The sequence below is a fragment of the Meles meles genome, chromosome 3 (genome assembly GCF_922984935.1).
Source record: "Meles meles chromosome 3, mMelMel3.1 paternal haplotype, whole genome shotgun sequence".
Lineage (NCBI taxonomy): Eukaryota > Metazoa > Chordata > Mammalia > Carnivora > Mustelidae > Meles > Meles meles.
In genome coordinates this window covers 113233534-113249146 of record NC_060068.1, presented here as the reverse complement: position 1 = coordinate 113249146, position 15613 = coordinate 113233534, and the positions used below count along the sequence as shown (strand labels likewise).

General features: G+C 36.5%; 1 protein-coding gene across 2 annotated transcripts in view; it reads right to left on the bottom strand.

Moving 5' to 3' along the window:
• MEIKIN (meiotic kinetochore factor) overlaps positions 1–15613 on the bottom strand; it is a 91706-nt gene that overhangs the window by 23723 nt on the left and 52370 nt on the right. For both annotated transcript variants that reach the window (XM_046000446.1, XM_046000447.1), the window contains 2 exons: positions 3153–3284; positions 1066–1146 (listed from right to left, as the gene is read on the bottom strand). In XM_046000446.1, the coding sequence (XP_045856402.1) occupies positions 1066–1146; positions 3153–3284 (213 nt within the window). The remainder of the gene's footprint in view (positions 1–1065; positions 1147–3152; positions 3285–15613) is intronic.

Sequence of the window (15613 nt, the reverse complement as noted above, 5' to 3'; positions counted from 1 at the left end):
TTGAGAGGGAGTGAAGGATGGAGAAATGGGTACTTAGTATTTAATGTATGGAGTTTCAATTTTGCAAGAAGAAAAACTTTGCAAGAAAATCTGCATTAAAAAAGTAATGGTTTGGGGCGCCTGGGTGGCTCAGTGGATTAAGCCGCTGCCTTTGGCTCAGGTCATGATCTCAGGGTCCTGGGATTGAGCCCCGCATTGGGCTCTCTGCTCAGCAGGGAGCCTGCTTTCCCCTCACTCTCTCTGTCTGACTCCCTGTCTACTTGTGATCTCTGTCTGTCAAATAAATAAATAAATAATCTTTAAATTTAAAAAAAAAGTAATGGTTGCACAACATGTGAATGTACTTGAACTATACAGTTAAAATGGTAAATTTTAGAACTGGGTAGCTCAGTCAGTTAAGTGTCCCACTCTTGATTTTGGCTCAGGTCATGATCTCAGGGTTGTGAAATAGAGCTCCAACTGGGAGAGGAGCCTTCTTAAGATTCTCTTTCTCTCTCACTCCCTGCCCCTCCCACACCCTGCTTGTATGCTCTCTCTCACCAAAAACAACAAAAAACAAAAACCAAAAAAAAAACAAAAAAAACAACATTGTTAAAAATGTTAAACTTTCTGTTACATTTTGCCACAATAAAAAAAAATGAAAAAAAAAAAAAAAAGAAAACCCTGGTTGGTGCTGTAGTATTCTAATTTTTTTTTTATTTATTTACTTGACAGACAGAGATCACAAGAGGCAGAGAGGCAGGCAGAGAGAGAGAGAGAGCGAGGAGGAAGCAGGCTCCCCGCAGAGCAGAGAGCCCGACTCAGGGCTCGATCCCAGAACCCTGGGATCACGACCCGAGCGGAAGGCAGAGACTTTAACCCACTAAGCCACCCAGATGCCCCTCTAATTTTTCTTTTATGTAGAGCAGTATATAGAGTACATTCAGCAAAAGCAAGTCCATACAACAGAAAAATAGACATTATTCCCTAGGTAGAATATTTCCCTGGTGTGACAGAAACAGAATAATAGGGAGGAAGGGGGGAACCAAAACATAGATACTAAAAGTGACAAATGCTAATACTTACCACTAAACCAGCAGTTTGCGAAGATGGTGTACTTGTTAAGAGGCCTCTGCTTTTCTTATCAGGAATACTAGAATTTGTTCTCTATCAGTGTTTTGTGAAATAGGAGATTGAATAGCATAAATAAATAAACTAATTTAATATAGTAAAAACACAATATCAAATTAGTAGACTAGATCATAAAGTGTCATACTAATAAAACTTTAATGTGCTAATTAAATTTTAAACCACTAGACAAGTAACTAAAGAATTTTCTGGCTTAAGCTAGGTCAAGGAACTCCTAAGAGTTCTGCATGACACAAGAATACTGCAAGAATACTTTGGGCGAAATCACTCTTAATTTAGGAAGAAAAGCTAATTAAAGTTTTGAACTAGGAAATGGTATTTAGTTACCTTTCTTACTGCTAAGAAAATTATTTTACCTTTAGCATTTGTTTAATTGCAGTATATTATTGCACTTTTCATGGAAAGGGATTATAAGTTATTTGTGAAGCTGTTAAACATATATGTAATAAGGATAATTGGCTTAAAATACATACATTTAAATATATATGCATACTTCCATTTATTTAATATCAAAGTTAGAGAAATTATAAAGACTCATTTTCTGTTTCCTGAATATGCAAAGAGGCAGACAGATGGTGGACAGGTGGACAAATCAAGAAAGAGTGAGAGAGCAAGAGAAAGACAGGATCAGAGTCCTAAAAGTTAAAGAGAGAAAGGGAGGGATGGGAGAGGGAAAAGGAGGAGAGATGAGGTGGGCGAAGGAAAAAGAAAGGAAGAGAGGGAGGATGAGAGACAAAAGAGAGGAACACTAAGAAGAGAGAGAGAGGGAGAAGAAAGATGGAGAAGATGAAGACCAACAGACTATGAACAGAAAGAAAATGACAGAGAAACAGAGTCAGAGACAGAGAAGGGCAGATGGAGAGAGATCAAAACAGAGACAGAAAGAATAAAGAGCTGGAGTCGAAGAGACAAAAACCAGGGAAAAAGTCAGAGAAGGTTAGCAGCAAAACAGAGTGACACAGTTATTCAAAAAGAGAGAAGATAGATAAGTTTATCTCTAGCAATCATATCTTTTCAACTTTTGGATTCCATGAAACAATCAGTCCCTCTGATAAACCTCTTTGAATAGGTGTTTATTATATGCTGCCAACTTTGGAACACAAACCTGGAGTTGGAAATTGAACATCACAGGAAAGTTTATGTTAGGTTTCTTTCTTCTTTCTTTCCTCATTTCTTTCATTCTTCCTTTCCTTTCTGGCTTAACATTTCTTAAACTAGTTGTTTGTTCAAGACGTAATATGGGATCATTTACTAGGAATTTTCTATCAGAAAAATTTTATGGGTATATTTCCCTAGAACACTGAATATGTCAGCTCTCTAATTCATTAGTTATTTTATCTTCTTTTCATCTGAACAACAGGGGTTATTCTACTCCTAAGGATTGCTGTACAACAGTTACAAAGAATACATGTAAAGAGAGCCTGTAGAGTAGGAGATACTCAGTGACAGTTATTATTTATCATTGTGGCTGCCATGGAGGTGCTCTGGGCAGATCTCCCTGAACAAAGAAACTGCTGTTCCACTGCAAGGAGTGCAGTTAGGTGACAGCCACCCCCTGGCCCATTGCAACTTCTCTGGAATCTGCTTCAGCTTTCAGGGGAAGCCCATCATCTTCTCAGCAACCCTCAGCCAAGGTTTGAGCATAGGAAGCAACGTAAGAATCCTGTAATGGATAATCTTTGCTCCAGACCTTGAAATGAGAGAGCTTTTGGCAGATGTATATTGAGGGCTGAGACTATTCCTGCCCAATGCCGCTTTCTCCCTGCTCCTTCCTCAGGTATTATCCCTTACAGTACACCACTTGAACTCAATTCTGCTTGAATATCTGCTTCCCAGTGGTCCCAAGACACACAATTGTTAATTGACAATCTATTTTTTTAAAATCTGTGTATAGTTGTAAACCTAAAGCTCTGCATTTTCCCCCTAGATTTGTTAAGAAGTTAGGCATATCTAAATCTTCCCAATAAGTACATTTCCTTGGTATAAGCTTTTCAAGAATTATTTAATAGAAGGTCAGGGCTTACCCATGCAGGTTCCTGGGGCTGAGACAATGGAACTTTGGTAATTGATCTACTTGAAGGAACCTTGATTTTTACTTGAGGAGAACTTAACTTTGTTTGAAAATATGTATTACTAGGTTCAGGATCTTTTTCCGGCTGAAACAAATTCATATTCATGAAATACACTTCATAGTACTATAAAAACATTTGTAGCACTTCTCAGATATTTTATTGTGATAGAAATATGTTGTAATTATTATGATTAAAATAGGGTATATATATATCAATCATATATACATATAAATTTATATATAGATAGATAATTCTATTGTTATTCTCTCAACTTGAAAACGTTTTCAAGTTAAAGATACTTTCATTAAAAAAAGTAAAGTTTTCTATGTATTAAAAAATAAAATCTATTAAAAGACAAAACAGCTTAAAATACATGCAACTCAAAAAATTTCCCTACCATATTTAAGGTAACATCTCCCAAACAGTGTTCTGTAAAAAAATATGTAATGAGATCTGTCCATCTGCCAATGGTTAAAACTAAATTTTAGAGAAAACATCAAATACATTTATATAAATGTATTTATTATGTAATAATCTTCATTTAAGAAACCAAAAGCATTAAGACATCAGGACGCTGCAACTACAAAAAAGTGTGTTGCTTTACCAATTAACCCCTGACTAAAACTGCAGACTGTTGAGTAACTGCTTGTCCTATGTAACTTGTCCAGTGCTTCTGAGATGTATTTATAATAGTATTCCTAGCTTACATATATTCAACGTAACTGAGGAGGTGCAATTTGAGTTGAGTCTTGAAAGAATGACAGTATTTTGAGTTGTGGCTGAGAGGATAAAGAGAAGGTAGAGGGAGGGGAGGGGAAGAAAGGAAGCCAAGGAGCTATAAGGTTCATTCTAAGCAAAGAAAAGAACAAGGGTAAACAGCAAAGAGCAAGGTATTTACTGGCATCTACCAACCCATTTCCCTCATATATGCCTTACATACAGCCTTTTCTCTGACTCCTGTCATTATTCTCAGCAATTTCATCACACAAATTGATAATCCATCTAACCAACTGGCCTCCCAGTTGCTTGACCTCTGCATTCTCAATAACCTTTTCCCCTCATGGCATTTTAGTCACTACATAAATCAAACACAGCTCTTACCATCAACAGAAATTAGAGAATTGCCAATTTGAATAGTTTCTTATATCCTTCCAACCCACGTTCAATTATCTTCATGATATAAACTCCTCCCTCAATGAAATCTCCAACTTACTGATCCTACCACTTATCTTCATACATTATCCTTCTCCTGTCATTCCTTCCTCATCTATCACCTTCCATCATTGTCATTAACCCTTTCTCCTATCACAGATGTCTGACATACTCCCAACCCTAGATGACTCCTGACATCAACATCTTCTGTACCTCCACTGCAACTAAGAGCTGGACATATCAAAGTCACCACAAACTCAAAAGGAAAAACCACATACTGGCAATGTTTCTACATTTATCTGAATTCTCATGATTACCATTATTTCACTCTCATCCTTTATTACCCAACATTACCCAACAACATTGCCCAAAAACAATAGAAGAAATCAAAAGATGTGACCCCTCAGGACTTAATTTGGGGGGCCTGGTACAAACTAAAAATGTGGGGCCTCTTGTTTAAGAAAACTATTAAAAATGTCAGGGCAACAGCAGAGCATTAAATGAAATGGGAGATCCTTCTAAGCACAAAGCCCATGCTGCTACCACTACACCACTTTTTTATTTTTTTAATATTCTTCCTCTTTCAAAGGCCAGTTCCTCCACTTGTATTCTGGATCCTGTCTTTCCTCATCTTTTCAAAGACCACCTTCTTCCACATAATAGTATATGGAATTTGTTGAGGTTTTCTGAAACAGCTTTATTGAGATATAATTCACATACCATAAAACTCACCCATTTTAAGAGTAAAATTCAATGGTTTTCAGTATATTGATTTTTAATTTTTATTTATTTTTTAGATTTAAATTTTAGTTAACATAGAGTGCAATATTGATTTCTGGAGTAGAATTCAGTGATTTATCACTTCATAAAACCAGTGCTAGGTGTGTGTGGGTGGCTGAGTGGGTTGAAGCCTCTGCCTTCGGCTCAGGTCATGATCCCAGGGTCCTGGGATAGAGCCCCGCATTGGGCTCTCTGCTCAGTGGGGAGCCCGTTTCCTCCTCTCTCTCTGCTTGCCTTTCTGCCTACTTTGTGCTCTCTGTCAAATAAATAAATAAAATCTTAAAAAACAAACAAATCAGTGCTCATCACAAGAAATGCCCTCTTTAATACCCATCACTCATTGAGTTCACCCATCCATCAACCCTCACTTTGTTCTCTATTGTTAAGAGTCACTGCTGGCTTGTTTCCCTCTCTCCTTTTTTTTTTTTCCTTTTCCTCCTTCCCATATATTCATCTTATTTCTTACTTAAATTCCACATATGAATGAGATCATATAGTGTTTATCTTCCTCTGACTGACTTATTTCACTGAGCATAATACATTCTAGTTCCATCCATGTCGTTGCAAATGGAAAGATTTAATCCTTTTTGATGGTTGATGAATATTCCTGTGTGTGTGTGTGTGTGTGTGTGTCGATATCTTCTGTATCCACTCATCAGTCGACAGCCATTTGGGCTCTTTCCATAATTTGACTATTGTTCATAACACTGCTATAAATATCAGGGTGCATGTACCCCTTAAATCTGTATTTTTATATCCTTTGGATAAATACCTAGTAGTGCAATTGCTGGATCATAAGGTAGTGCTATTTTTAACTTTTTGAGGAACCTCCAAACTGTTCTCCAGAGTGGCTGCACAGTTTGCATTCCCACTAACAGTGCACAAGGATTCTCCTTTCTCTGCATCCTCGCCAACACCTGTTGTTTCTTGTGTTGTTAATTTTAGTCATTCTGACAGGTGTGAGTTAATATCTCATCATGGTTTTGATTTGTATTTCCCTGACGATGAGTGATGTTGAATATCTTTTCATGTATCTGTAAGCCATCTGGATGTCTTCTTTGGAAAATTGTCTATTCATGTCTTCTGCCATTTCTTAACTTGATTATTTGGTTTTTGGGTGTTGAGTTTGATAAGTTCTTTATAGATTTTAGATACCCTTTATAAGATATGTCATTTGCAAATATCTTTTCCCATTCTGGAAACTGACTTTTAGTATTATAGATTATTACCCGCTGTGCAGAAGCTTTTTATCTTGATAAAGTCTCAATGTTCATTTTTGCTTTTGTTTCCCTTGCCTCCAGTGACATATCTAGTAACAAGTCGATACAGCCAAAGTCAAAGAGGTTTCTGCTTGTATTCTCCTCTAGGATATTGATGGTTTCCTGTCTCAATGTAAGTCTTTCATCTATTTTGAATTTATTTTTGTGTTGGTGTAAAAAAAGTGGTCCAATTTCATTCCTCTGCATGTCACTGTCCAGTTTCCCCAACACCATTTGTTGAAGAGACTGTCTTTTTCCCATCAGATATTCTTTGCCGCTTTGTTGAAAATTAGTTGATCATAGAGTTGTGGGTCCATTTCTGGGTTCTCTATTCTGTTCCAGTGACCTATGTATCTGTTTTTGTGCCAGTACCATACTGTCTTGATGACTACAGCTTTATAATATAGCTTAAAATACGAAATCATGATGCCTCCAGTTTTGTTTTTCTTTTTCAGAATTGCTTTGACTATTGAAGGTCTTTTGTAGTTCCACACAAATTTTAGGATTGTTTGTTTTAGCTGTGTGAAAAATGCTGGTGATATTTTGATAGGGGTTGCATTAAATGTGTCGATTGCTTTGGGTAATATACACATTTAATAATGTTTGTTCTTCCAATCTATGAGCATGGAATACTTTTCCATTTCTCTGTGTCTGCTCTATAGTTTTCTTTTCTTTTTTTTTTTTTAAGATTTTATTTATTTATTTGACAGAGAGAGAGAGAGAGATCACAAGTAGGCAGAGAGGCAGGCAGAGGGGGAGGGGGAAGCAGGCCCCTTGCTGAGAGAGAGACAGATGCAGGGCTCTATCCCAGGACCCTGGGATAATGACCTGAGCTGAAGGCAGAGGCTTAACCCATTGGGCCACCCACGCCCGTAAATTCATGTATTAGTATTAGCAACTTTTTTGTTTTCTTACATAGATTTTTCATATCATATGCAAATAGCAATTGCTTGACTTCTTCCTTGCCAATTTAGATACCTTTTACTACTTTTTCTTGTCTGATTGCTAGGCTAAGACTTCTAGTACTATATTAAATAGAAATGGTGAGAGTGGACATCCTTGTCTTGCTCCTGACCCTAAGGGAAAGGCTCTGTTTGTTCCCATTTAGGATGATATTAGCTGTGGGTCTTTTGTATGTGGTCTTTATGATGCTGAAGTATGTTCCATCTATCCCTATTTTGTTGAGCATTTTTATCAAGAAAGAATACTTTATTTTGTCAAAAGATTTTTCTGCATCTACACAGAGAATCATTTGGTTCTTATCCTTCTTTTCTTTTCTTTTTTTAAAGATTTTATTTATTTATTTGAGAGAGAGAGAGAGCATGAGAGGGGAGAGGGTCAGAGGGAGAGGCAGACTACCTGATGGGCAGGGAGACAGATGCAAGACTTGATCCCAGGACTCCAGGATCATGACCTGAGCTGAAGGCTGTCACTTAACCAACTGAGCCACCCAGGCTCTTCTTAATATGGTGTATCATGCTGACTGATCGGCAAAATGTTGAACCACCCTTACAGCCCAGGAATAAATCCCATTTGATCATGGTCAATAATTCTTTTAATGTACTGTTGAATTCAATTTGCTAGTATTTTTTTGAGAATTTTGCATCCATATTCATCAGAGATATTGGGCTATAATTCTCCTTTTCAGTGGGGTCTTGTCTGGTTTTGGAATCAAGGTAATGTTAGCTTCATAGAATGAATTTGGAAGTTTTCCTCCCATTTCTATTTTTTGGAACAGTTTGAGGAGAATAGGTATTAACTCTCCTTTAAATGTCTGTCAGAAATCCCCTGGGAATCCATCCAGCCCTGGACTTTTGTTTGTTAGGAGATTTTTGATTACTGAATCAATTTCTTTGCTGATTATGGGTCTGTTCAGGTTTTCTATTTCTTGTGGTTTCAGTTTTGGTAGTTTACATGTTTCTAGGAATTTGTCCACTTCTTCCAGATTGCCTAATTTGTTGGCATATAATTGCTCATAGTAGTCTCTTATAATTGTTTGCATTTCTGTGGTGTTGGTTGTGATCTCTCCTCTCTCACTCACAGTTTTATCTATTTAGGTCCTTTCTCTTTCCTTTTTGGTAAGTCTGGCTCAGAGTTTATCAATTTTATTAATTCCTTTGAAGAACCAGCTCTTGGTTTTGTTAATCAGTTCTACTGTAGTTTTTTTGTTTTGTTTGTTTCTATATCCTTTATTTATGCTCTAATCTTTATTATTTTCCTTCTTCTGCTAGCTTTAGGCTTTATTTGCTGTTCCTTTTCTAGTTCCTTTAGGTGTAAAGTTAGGTTGTGTAGTTGATACTTTTCTTGAGGTAGTTCTATATTGCAATATACTTCCCTCTTAGGAGTGCATTTACTGCATCCCAAAGGTTTTGGACTGTCATGTTCTCATTTTCCTGTGCTTCCATGTATTTTTTAATTTCTTCTTTAATCTCCTAGTAATCCATTAATTCTGCAGGAGGACGCTTTTTAACCTCCATGTATTTGTAGTATTTCCAAATTTTTTCTTGTGATTGACTTCAGGTTTCATAGCATTGTGGTCTAAAAATATGCATGGTATGATCTTAATCTTTTTGTACTTGTTGAGGGCTGATTTGTGACTCAGTATGTGATCTATTCTGGAGAATGTTCCATGTCCACTCAGAAAGAATCTGTATTCTGCTGCTTTAAGAGGAAATGTTCTGAATATACCTCTTAAGTCCATCTGGTCCACTGTGTCATTCAAAGCCATTGTTTCCTTGCTGATTTTCAATCTGTCCATTGTCGTGAGTGGAGTGTTAAAGTCCCCAACTGTTATTGTATTATTATCAATTAATTTTTATGTTCATTATTAATTGATTTATATATTTGGGTACTCCCAAGTTGGGGGCATAAATATTCATAACTGTTCAATCTTCTTGATGGATAAACCCCTTAATCATTATACAATGCCCTTTTTCATGTCTTGTTACAAACTTTGTTTTAAAATCTAGTTTGTCTGATATAAGTATGACTACTCCAGCTTTCTTTCAATGTCCATTAGTATAATAGATGGTTCTCCATCCCCTCACTTTCAATTTGTAGGTTTCTTTAGGTCTAAAATGAGTCTCCTATAGGCAGCATATATATGAATTTGTTTTTCTATCCATTCTGACACCCTATGCCTTTTGACTGGAGCATTTAGTCCATTTATACTCAGAAATTATTGAAAAATATGAATTTAGTGCTATTGTGTTACCTGTAGAGTTGGGTTTCTGGTGCTATTCTCTGGTCCTTTCTGGTCTTTTTGCTTTGGGCCTTTTTTTTTTCCTCCACTCAAAGAGTTCCATTCAAAGAGTCAAATTTCTTGCAGAATTGTTTGTGGTCTGGAACTCCTTTAGTTTTTGTTTGTCTGGGAAACTCTTTAACTCTCCTTCTATTCTGAATGACAGCCTTGCTGGATAAAGAATTCTTGGCTGCATATTTTTCCCATTCAACATATTGAATATTTCCTTCCATGCTTTTCTGGTCTGTCAGGTTTCTGTGGACAGATCTGCAAACCTGATTTGTCTTCCCTTTTAGGTTAAGGACTTTTCCCCCCATTGGTGATGGTTGGCTTTTGTTGAATTTAATGGGAGATCTCTGTGCTTCTTGGATTTTGATGACTATTGTCCTTTCAGTTTTCAGCTATAATTTGTTCAAATAAACCTTTTGCCCCGTTTTCTCTCTCTTCATCTTCTGGGGCTCCTATGATATGATGGTATTATGTTTTATTTTTTTATTTGAAAAAATTTTTAAAATTATATTATGTTAGTCACTATACAGTATGTCATTAGTTTTTGATGTAGTGTTCCAAGATTAATTGTTTACATATAATACCCAGTGCTCCATGCAAAACATGCCCTCCTTAATACCCATCACCGGGCTGGTATTACATTTTAATAAGTCACTGAGTTCCCTAAGTCCACCTTCATAGTCCATTACTTTTCTTTCCCTCTTCTTTTCAGCTTCATTATTTTCCATAATTTTATCTTCTATATCATTGACTCACTGCTCTGCTTCATCCATCCTCATTTTTTTTTAAAGATTTTATTTATTTATTTGACAGACAGAGATCACAAGTAGGCAGAGAGGCAGGCAGAGAGAGAGGAGGAAGCAGGCTCCCTGCGGAGCAGAGAGCCCGATGCGGGGCTCGATCCCAGGACCCTGAGATCATGACCTGAGCCGAAGGCAGCGGCTTAATCCACTGAGCCACCCAGGCGCCCAATCCATCCTCATTTTTATGACCTCCACTCGAAACTGCATCTGAGTTATAGCATTTATTTTTCAGCCTGACTAGATTTTAGTTCTTTCATTTCTGCAGTAAGGGACTCTCTAGTGTCTTCTATGCTTTTTTTCAACCCCAGCTAGTATCCTTATAGTCTTTGTTTTAAATTCTAGTTCAGACATATTATTTATATCTGTATTGATTAAATCCCTGGCCATGAGTACTACCTCCTTTTCCTTGTTTTGGAGCAAATTTCTCCATCTCATCATTTTGTCTAGAAAAGAAAAGAAGAAACAACAACAACAAAACTAGATCCTGGGTGTATTTTGGTCTATTTGTCAGAATAATTTTCCAAAGGTGGCTGCTTTCCTACTTGTAGACTTGCAGTTTTTGTTCTCAGATCTCCAACTGCTTTCTTGGGTGTTTGGAATGATTTTGTAACTATTTAGCTATATTAGAGGGACAAAACAAGCTTAGTGTCCCCCTAATCTTCTGCCATATCAACTCCTCCTCCACCAGAGCCTAATTTTAGAACATTTTTTGTTCCCCCTAAAAGAAACTCCATATCCATTAGCAGTAAGTCTCCATTCTACCTCCCACCAGACCTATGTAACCACTAGTCTTTATTTGCCTACCCAAATGGAGTTATATAATATGTGGTCTTTTTGACCAGCTTCTTTGTTTTTCAAGGTTCATCCAAGCTGTAGGATGCAACAGTTATTATTACTACAATTTTTTATTGGCTATCTTATCAATTATAGTCAGTAATCTCTCATTGTGGTTTTGATTTGCATTTCCCTAATGAGTAATCATAAGAGCATTTTTCATGTGTTTACTGGCCATTTGTATATCTTGATTTGAGAACTATAGGGAAGTTCTTATACACCAGCATCCCAAGGATGATAAAACTATAGTCAGGAACCACCTATTAGGAGCCCAGTTTTGAGAAGGAACAGATCATACAAGAGCATAAGAAATGGCATTTAATCAAGATGTGACACATTTAAATTATAAGATCCTTGATTTGTATACACATGTGTGTGTACCTGTGTATGTGAATTGATAGAGTATGAAATTGAGACAGTATGTAAGCCAGAAAGGGAAATGTAACTTCGAGGAAGTGAAGAAGCGTGGAAAAGTAAACAGAAAGTATGGGGAAGATGTTTTATTGTTTTAGGCTAAAGAAGTGAAATTCGGGCCAACTTCAACTAGATCACTAGGTCATAGAGGCTCCAGTTGCCCACTAGGTTAAATTCAGCTAACCCCTCTTCCTCATTTCCATCATTCCCATTAGCCCTCAAAAATGATTTAGCAAACACAACAAAACATGTTTCCTCTGACCCTGCCTCTCCTTCTAGTCACTGTGCTTTTTCTTAATTTCCCCTCAGAGTCAAGTTCCATACATAATCATTACTTCCCCATTTCCCCCCCCACCCCAACCTTTAATGAGGAAAAACTGACAAATATAGTTGTATATATTTTAAGTGATTTTAATGATTTGATACACATAAACATTGCCAAATGTCCAAGATCATTAACATATCCACCACCTAACATATAAATTGTGTGTGTGTGTGTGTAGTGAGAAAGCTTAAGATCTACTCGCAGTAACTTTCAAGTAAATAATACTGTATTATAATTATCACCATGCTGTACATTAGATTCTCAGAACTTATTCTTATAAATGAAAGTTTATACCTTTTGACCTACAGCTCCCCATTTCCCCAGAGGCCTGGACCCTGGCAACTACCATTATATTTTCTATTCTCTGTTTCTATGAAATTGGCTTTGTTTGTTTTTTGTTTTTTAGGATTTCACATATAAATGATACTATGCAGTATTTGTCTTCCTCTGGTTTATTTCATTTAACATAATGCCTTTCAGGTTCATGTATGTGATTGTAAATGCAAGATTTTCTTCTTTTTATGGCTTAATAATATTCCATTATCTATATCTTTAACTATATCTATACCATACTTTCTTTATCCATTCATCCATTGAAGGACTTTTAGGCTGTTTCCATATCTTGGTTATTGTGAATAATGCTGCAGTGAACAGGGGAATGCAGATATCTATCTCCTTGCAATACCTATTTCATTTTCTTTCTCCTTTGGATATATATCCAGAAGTAGAATGGCAGGATCACATCGTAGTTCTTTTTATTTTTTTTGAAGAACCACTATATGGTTCTCCACAATACTTGTACTAATTTACAGTCCCACTAACAGTATTTAAGGATTCCCTTTCTGCACATCTTTGCCAACATTTGTTATCTCTTGTGTTTTTGATAAGAGCCGTCCTAACAGGTGTCATTTGTGGTTTGCATTTGCATTTCTCTGATTATTAGTGATATTCAGCACCTCTTCATGTACCTTTTGGCAGCATCTCTGTCTTCTTTGGGAGAACATCTATTCAGGTACTTCCCTGTTCTAAAATTGGATTTTTTTGTTTTTTGGCATTGAGTTGTACAAGTTCTTTAAATATTTTGAATATTAACCCCTTATAAGATATGTGATTTGCAAATATTTTCTCCCATTCTGTGACTTGCATTTTCAACTTACTGATTAATTCCTTTGCAGTGTAAAAGCTCTTTAGTTTAATGTAGCCTCACTACATTTTTACTTTAGTATTTTTTCAAATGTTCTTTTGGTGTCTTATCAAAGAAATCATTGCCAAGATGAATGTCAAGGAGGTTTTGCCCTATGTTTTCTTCTAGGAGTTTTATGGTTTCAGGTCTTATATTTAAGTCCTTAATCCATTTTGACTTAACTTTTTGTGAGTGGTATACCCAAGATAGGAGTCCCGTCTCATTCTTTTGCATGTAAATGTCCACCTTTCCCATTACCATTTCTTGAAGAGACTATACTTTCTCCAATTTGTGGTCTTGACACCCTTGTCAAAAATCAATTGGCTGTTTTTCAGAGTCCATAGTCTCTTATGGACTCTGAAAAACAACCTGAGGGTTTTGAAGGGTCAGGGGTGGGAGGTTGGGGGAACAGGTGGTGGGTGATGGGGAGGGCACGTTTTGCATGGAGCACTGGGTGTTGTGCAAAAAGAATGAATACTGTTACGCTGAAAAAAAAAATAAATAAATAAAAAGGGAAAAAAAAAAAAAAAAAAAGAAACACTAAAAAAAAAAAAAAAAATCAATTGGCTGTAGAAATGTGGGTTTATTTCTGGTCTCTCTATTCTGTTCTACTGGTCTAAGTGCTTCTTTTTATGCCAGAACCATAATGTTTCCATTTCTATAGCTTTGTAATATATATTAAAATCAAGAATGTGATGTCTCCAGCTTTGTTCTTCTTTCTCAAGATTGCTTTGGTTATTTTGGGGTCTTATGTGGTTCCAAACAAATTTAAGTAGCGTTTTTCTATTTCTGAGAAAAATGTGATTGGAACTTTAAAAGTGATTACACTGGCTCTGTAGATTGCTTTGATTAGGATGGACAATTTCATAATATAAATTCTTCACGTCTAAAAACATGGGATATCTTTCCATTTATTTGTGTGTTCTTCAATTACTTTCATCAGTGTCTTATAGTTTGTAGTGTACAGGTTCTTTATTTCCTTGGTTAAATTTATCTCTAAGTATTTTATTGTTTTTGATGAGATTATGAATGGGACTTTGGAAGGAAAAAACACAGTTCTCTCCCAGTGAATCTTTCTCCTATGAGTGTCCTTAAGTACTTATATTTCTGATACTTCTAGTCACTAAATGTGTTTGGGGTTTTTACCGTAACAGGAAATTCTCTGCAACACCAGCTAGGTGTCCTACAATTCAACTCAATCCTAATACTGTCTCCCTGGAGATGGGTCAGATCCCATAGGTTTAGGGCTCAGTCCCACAAGACTGCTCCGACCCTACTTCAGATGCCAATCACAAGTATTAGGTGCCCAGGTTATCCTCAACTTCTGTACAATTTGCCAACAATTTGAAAGCCTCTATCACCCCATTATCAGGTTCAATTAGTTTGCTAGAGCAGCTCATATAACTCAGGGAAACACATACTTACATTTACTAATTTATTAAAGGTTATGATAAAGGATACATATGAACACAGAGCAAGGTCTAGGAGGGCCCCAAGTATACAAACATCTGCCACCATGGAGTTTTGCTCTGTCACCTTCCTGGTGTGGTTGTGTTCACTGACCTACAAGATCTCCAAGTCCCCTACCATTTAAATTTTTATGGAGGCATTCTCACATAGGCATAATCAGTTACTAACTTCATTCAAGCCCCTTTCCTCTCTTTGGAGAAGGAGGTAACTGGGTTGAAAATTTTAAGCTTCTAATTATGGCTTGGTCTTTCTGATGACCAACCCCCTCCCAGGAGCCACTTAGGAGTCCACTCAGAGTTGTCTCATGAATGGAATACCTTTAGTATTCTTTTTTCTTTTTTATAAGATTTATTTATGTATTAAAGAGAGAGAGAAAGAGAGTGGGGAGGGGGTAGAGAATGTGGGACTCAATTTCACAACCCTGAGATCAAGACCTGAGCCAAAACCAAGAGCGGGTGCCAAACCAACTGCACCACCCAGGCACTCCAAAAAGATCCTCTAGTATTCTTATCAATTAGGAATTACAAAGGTTTTAGGAGCCCTGTGTGAGGGACGAAGTAAAAAAACAAAATATTAAAACAAGAGATGCTCCTGGTTTTCTTCATCACTTAGGAAATTACAAGTGTTTAGGAGCTCTGTGCCAGGAAATGGGGGCAGAAACCAATATATATTTATATATTTTTCTCTTATATATATATTTTTTTCTTACATATATTTGTATATTTTTTCTCTTATCTCACAGAATTGCTTTTTAATTTTACTTCCGAAGAGTTTGATGCTAGTGTATAGAAACACAACAGATCTTTGTATATTGATTTTGTATTCTGTAACTACTGATTTTATTTACCTTCTAAAAGTTTTTCAGTGGAGCCTTTAGGGTTTTCAATATATAAGATCATGCCATCTACAAAGGATAATTTCATTTCCTCCTTTCTTATGTGGA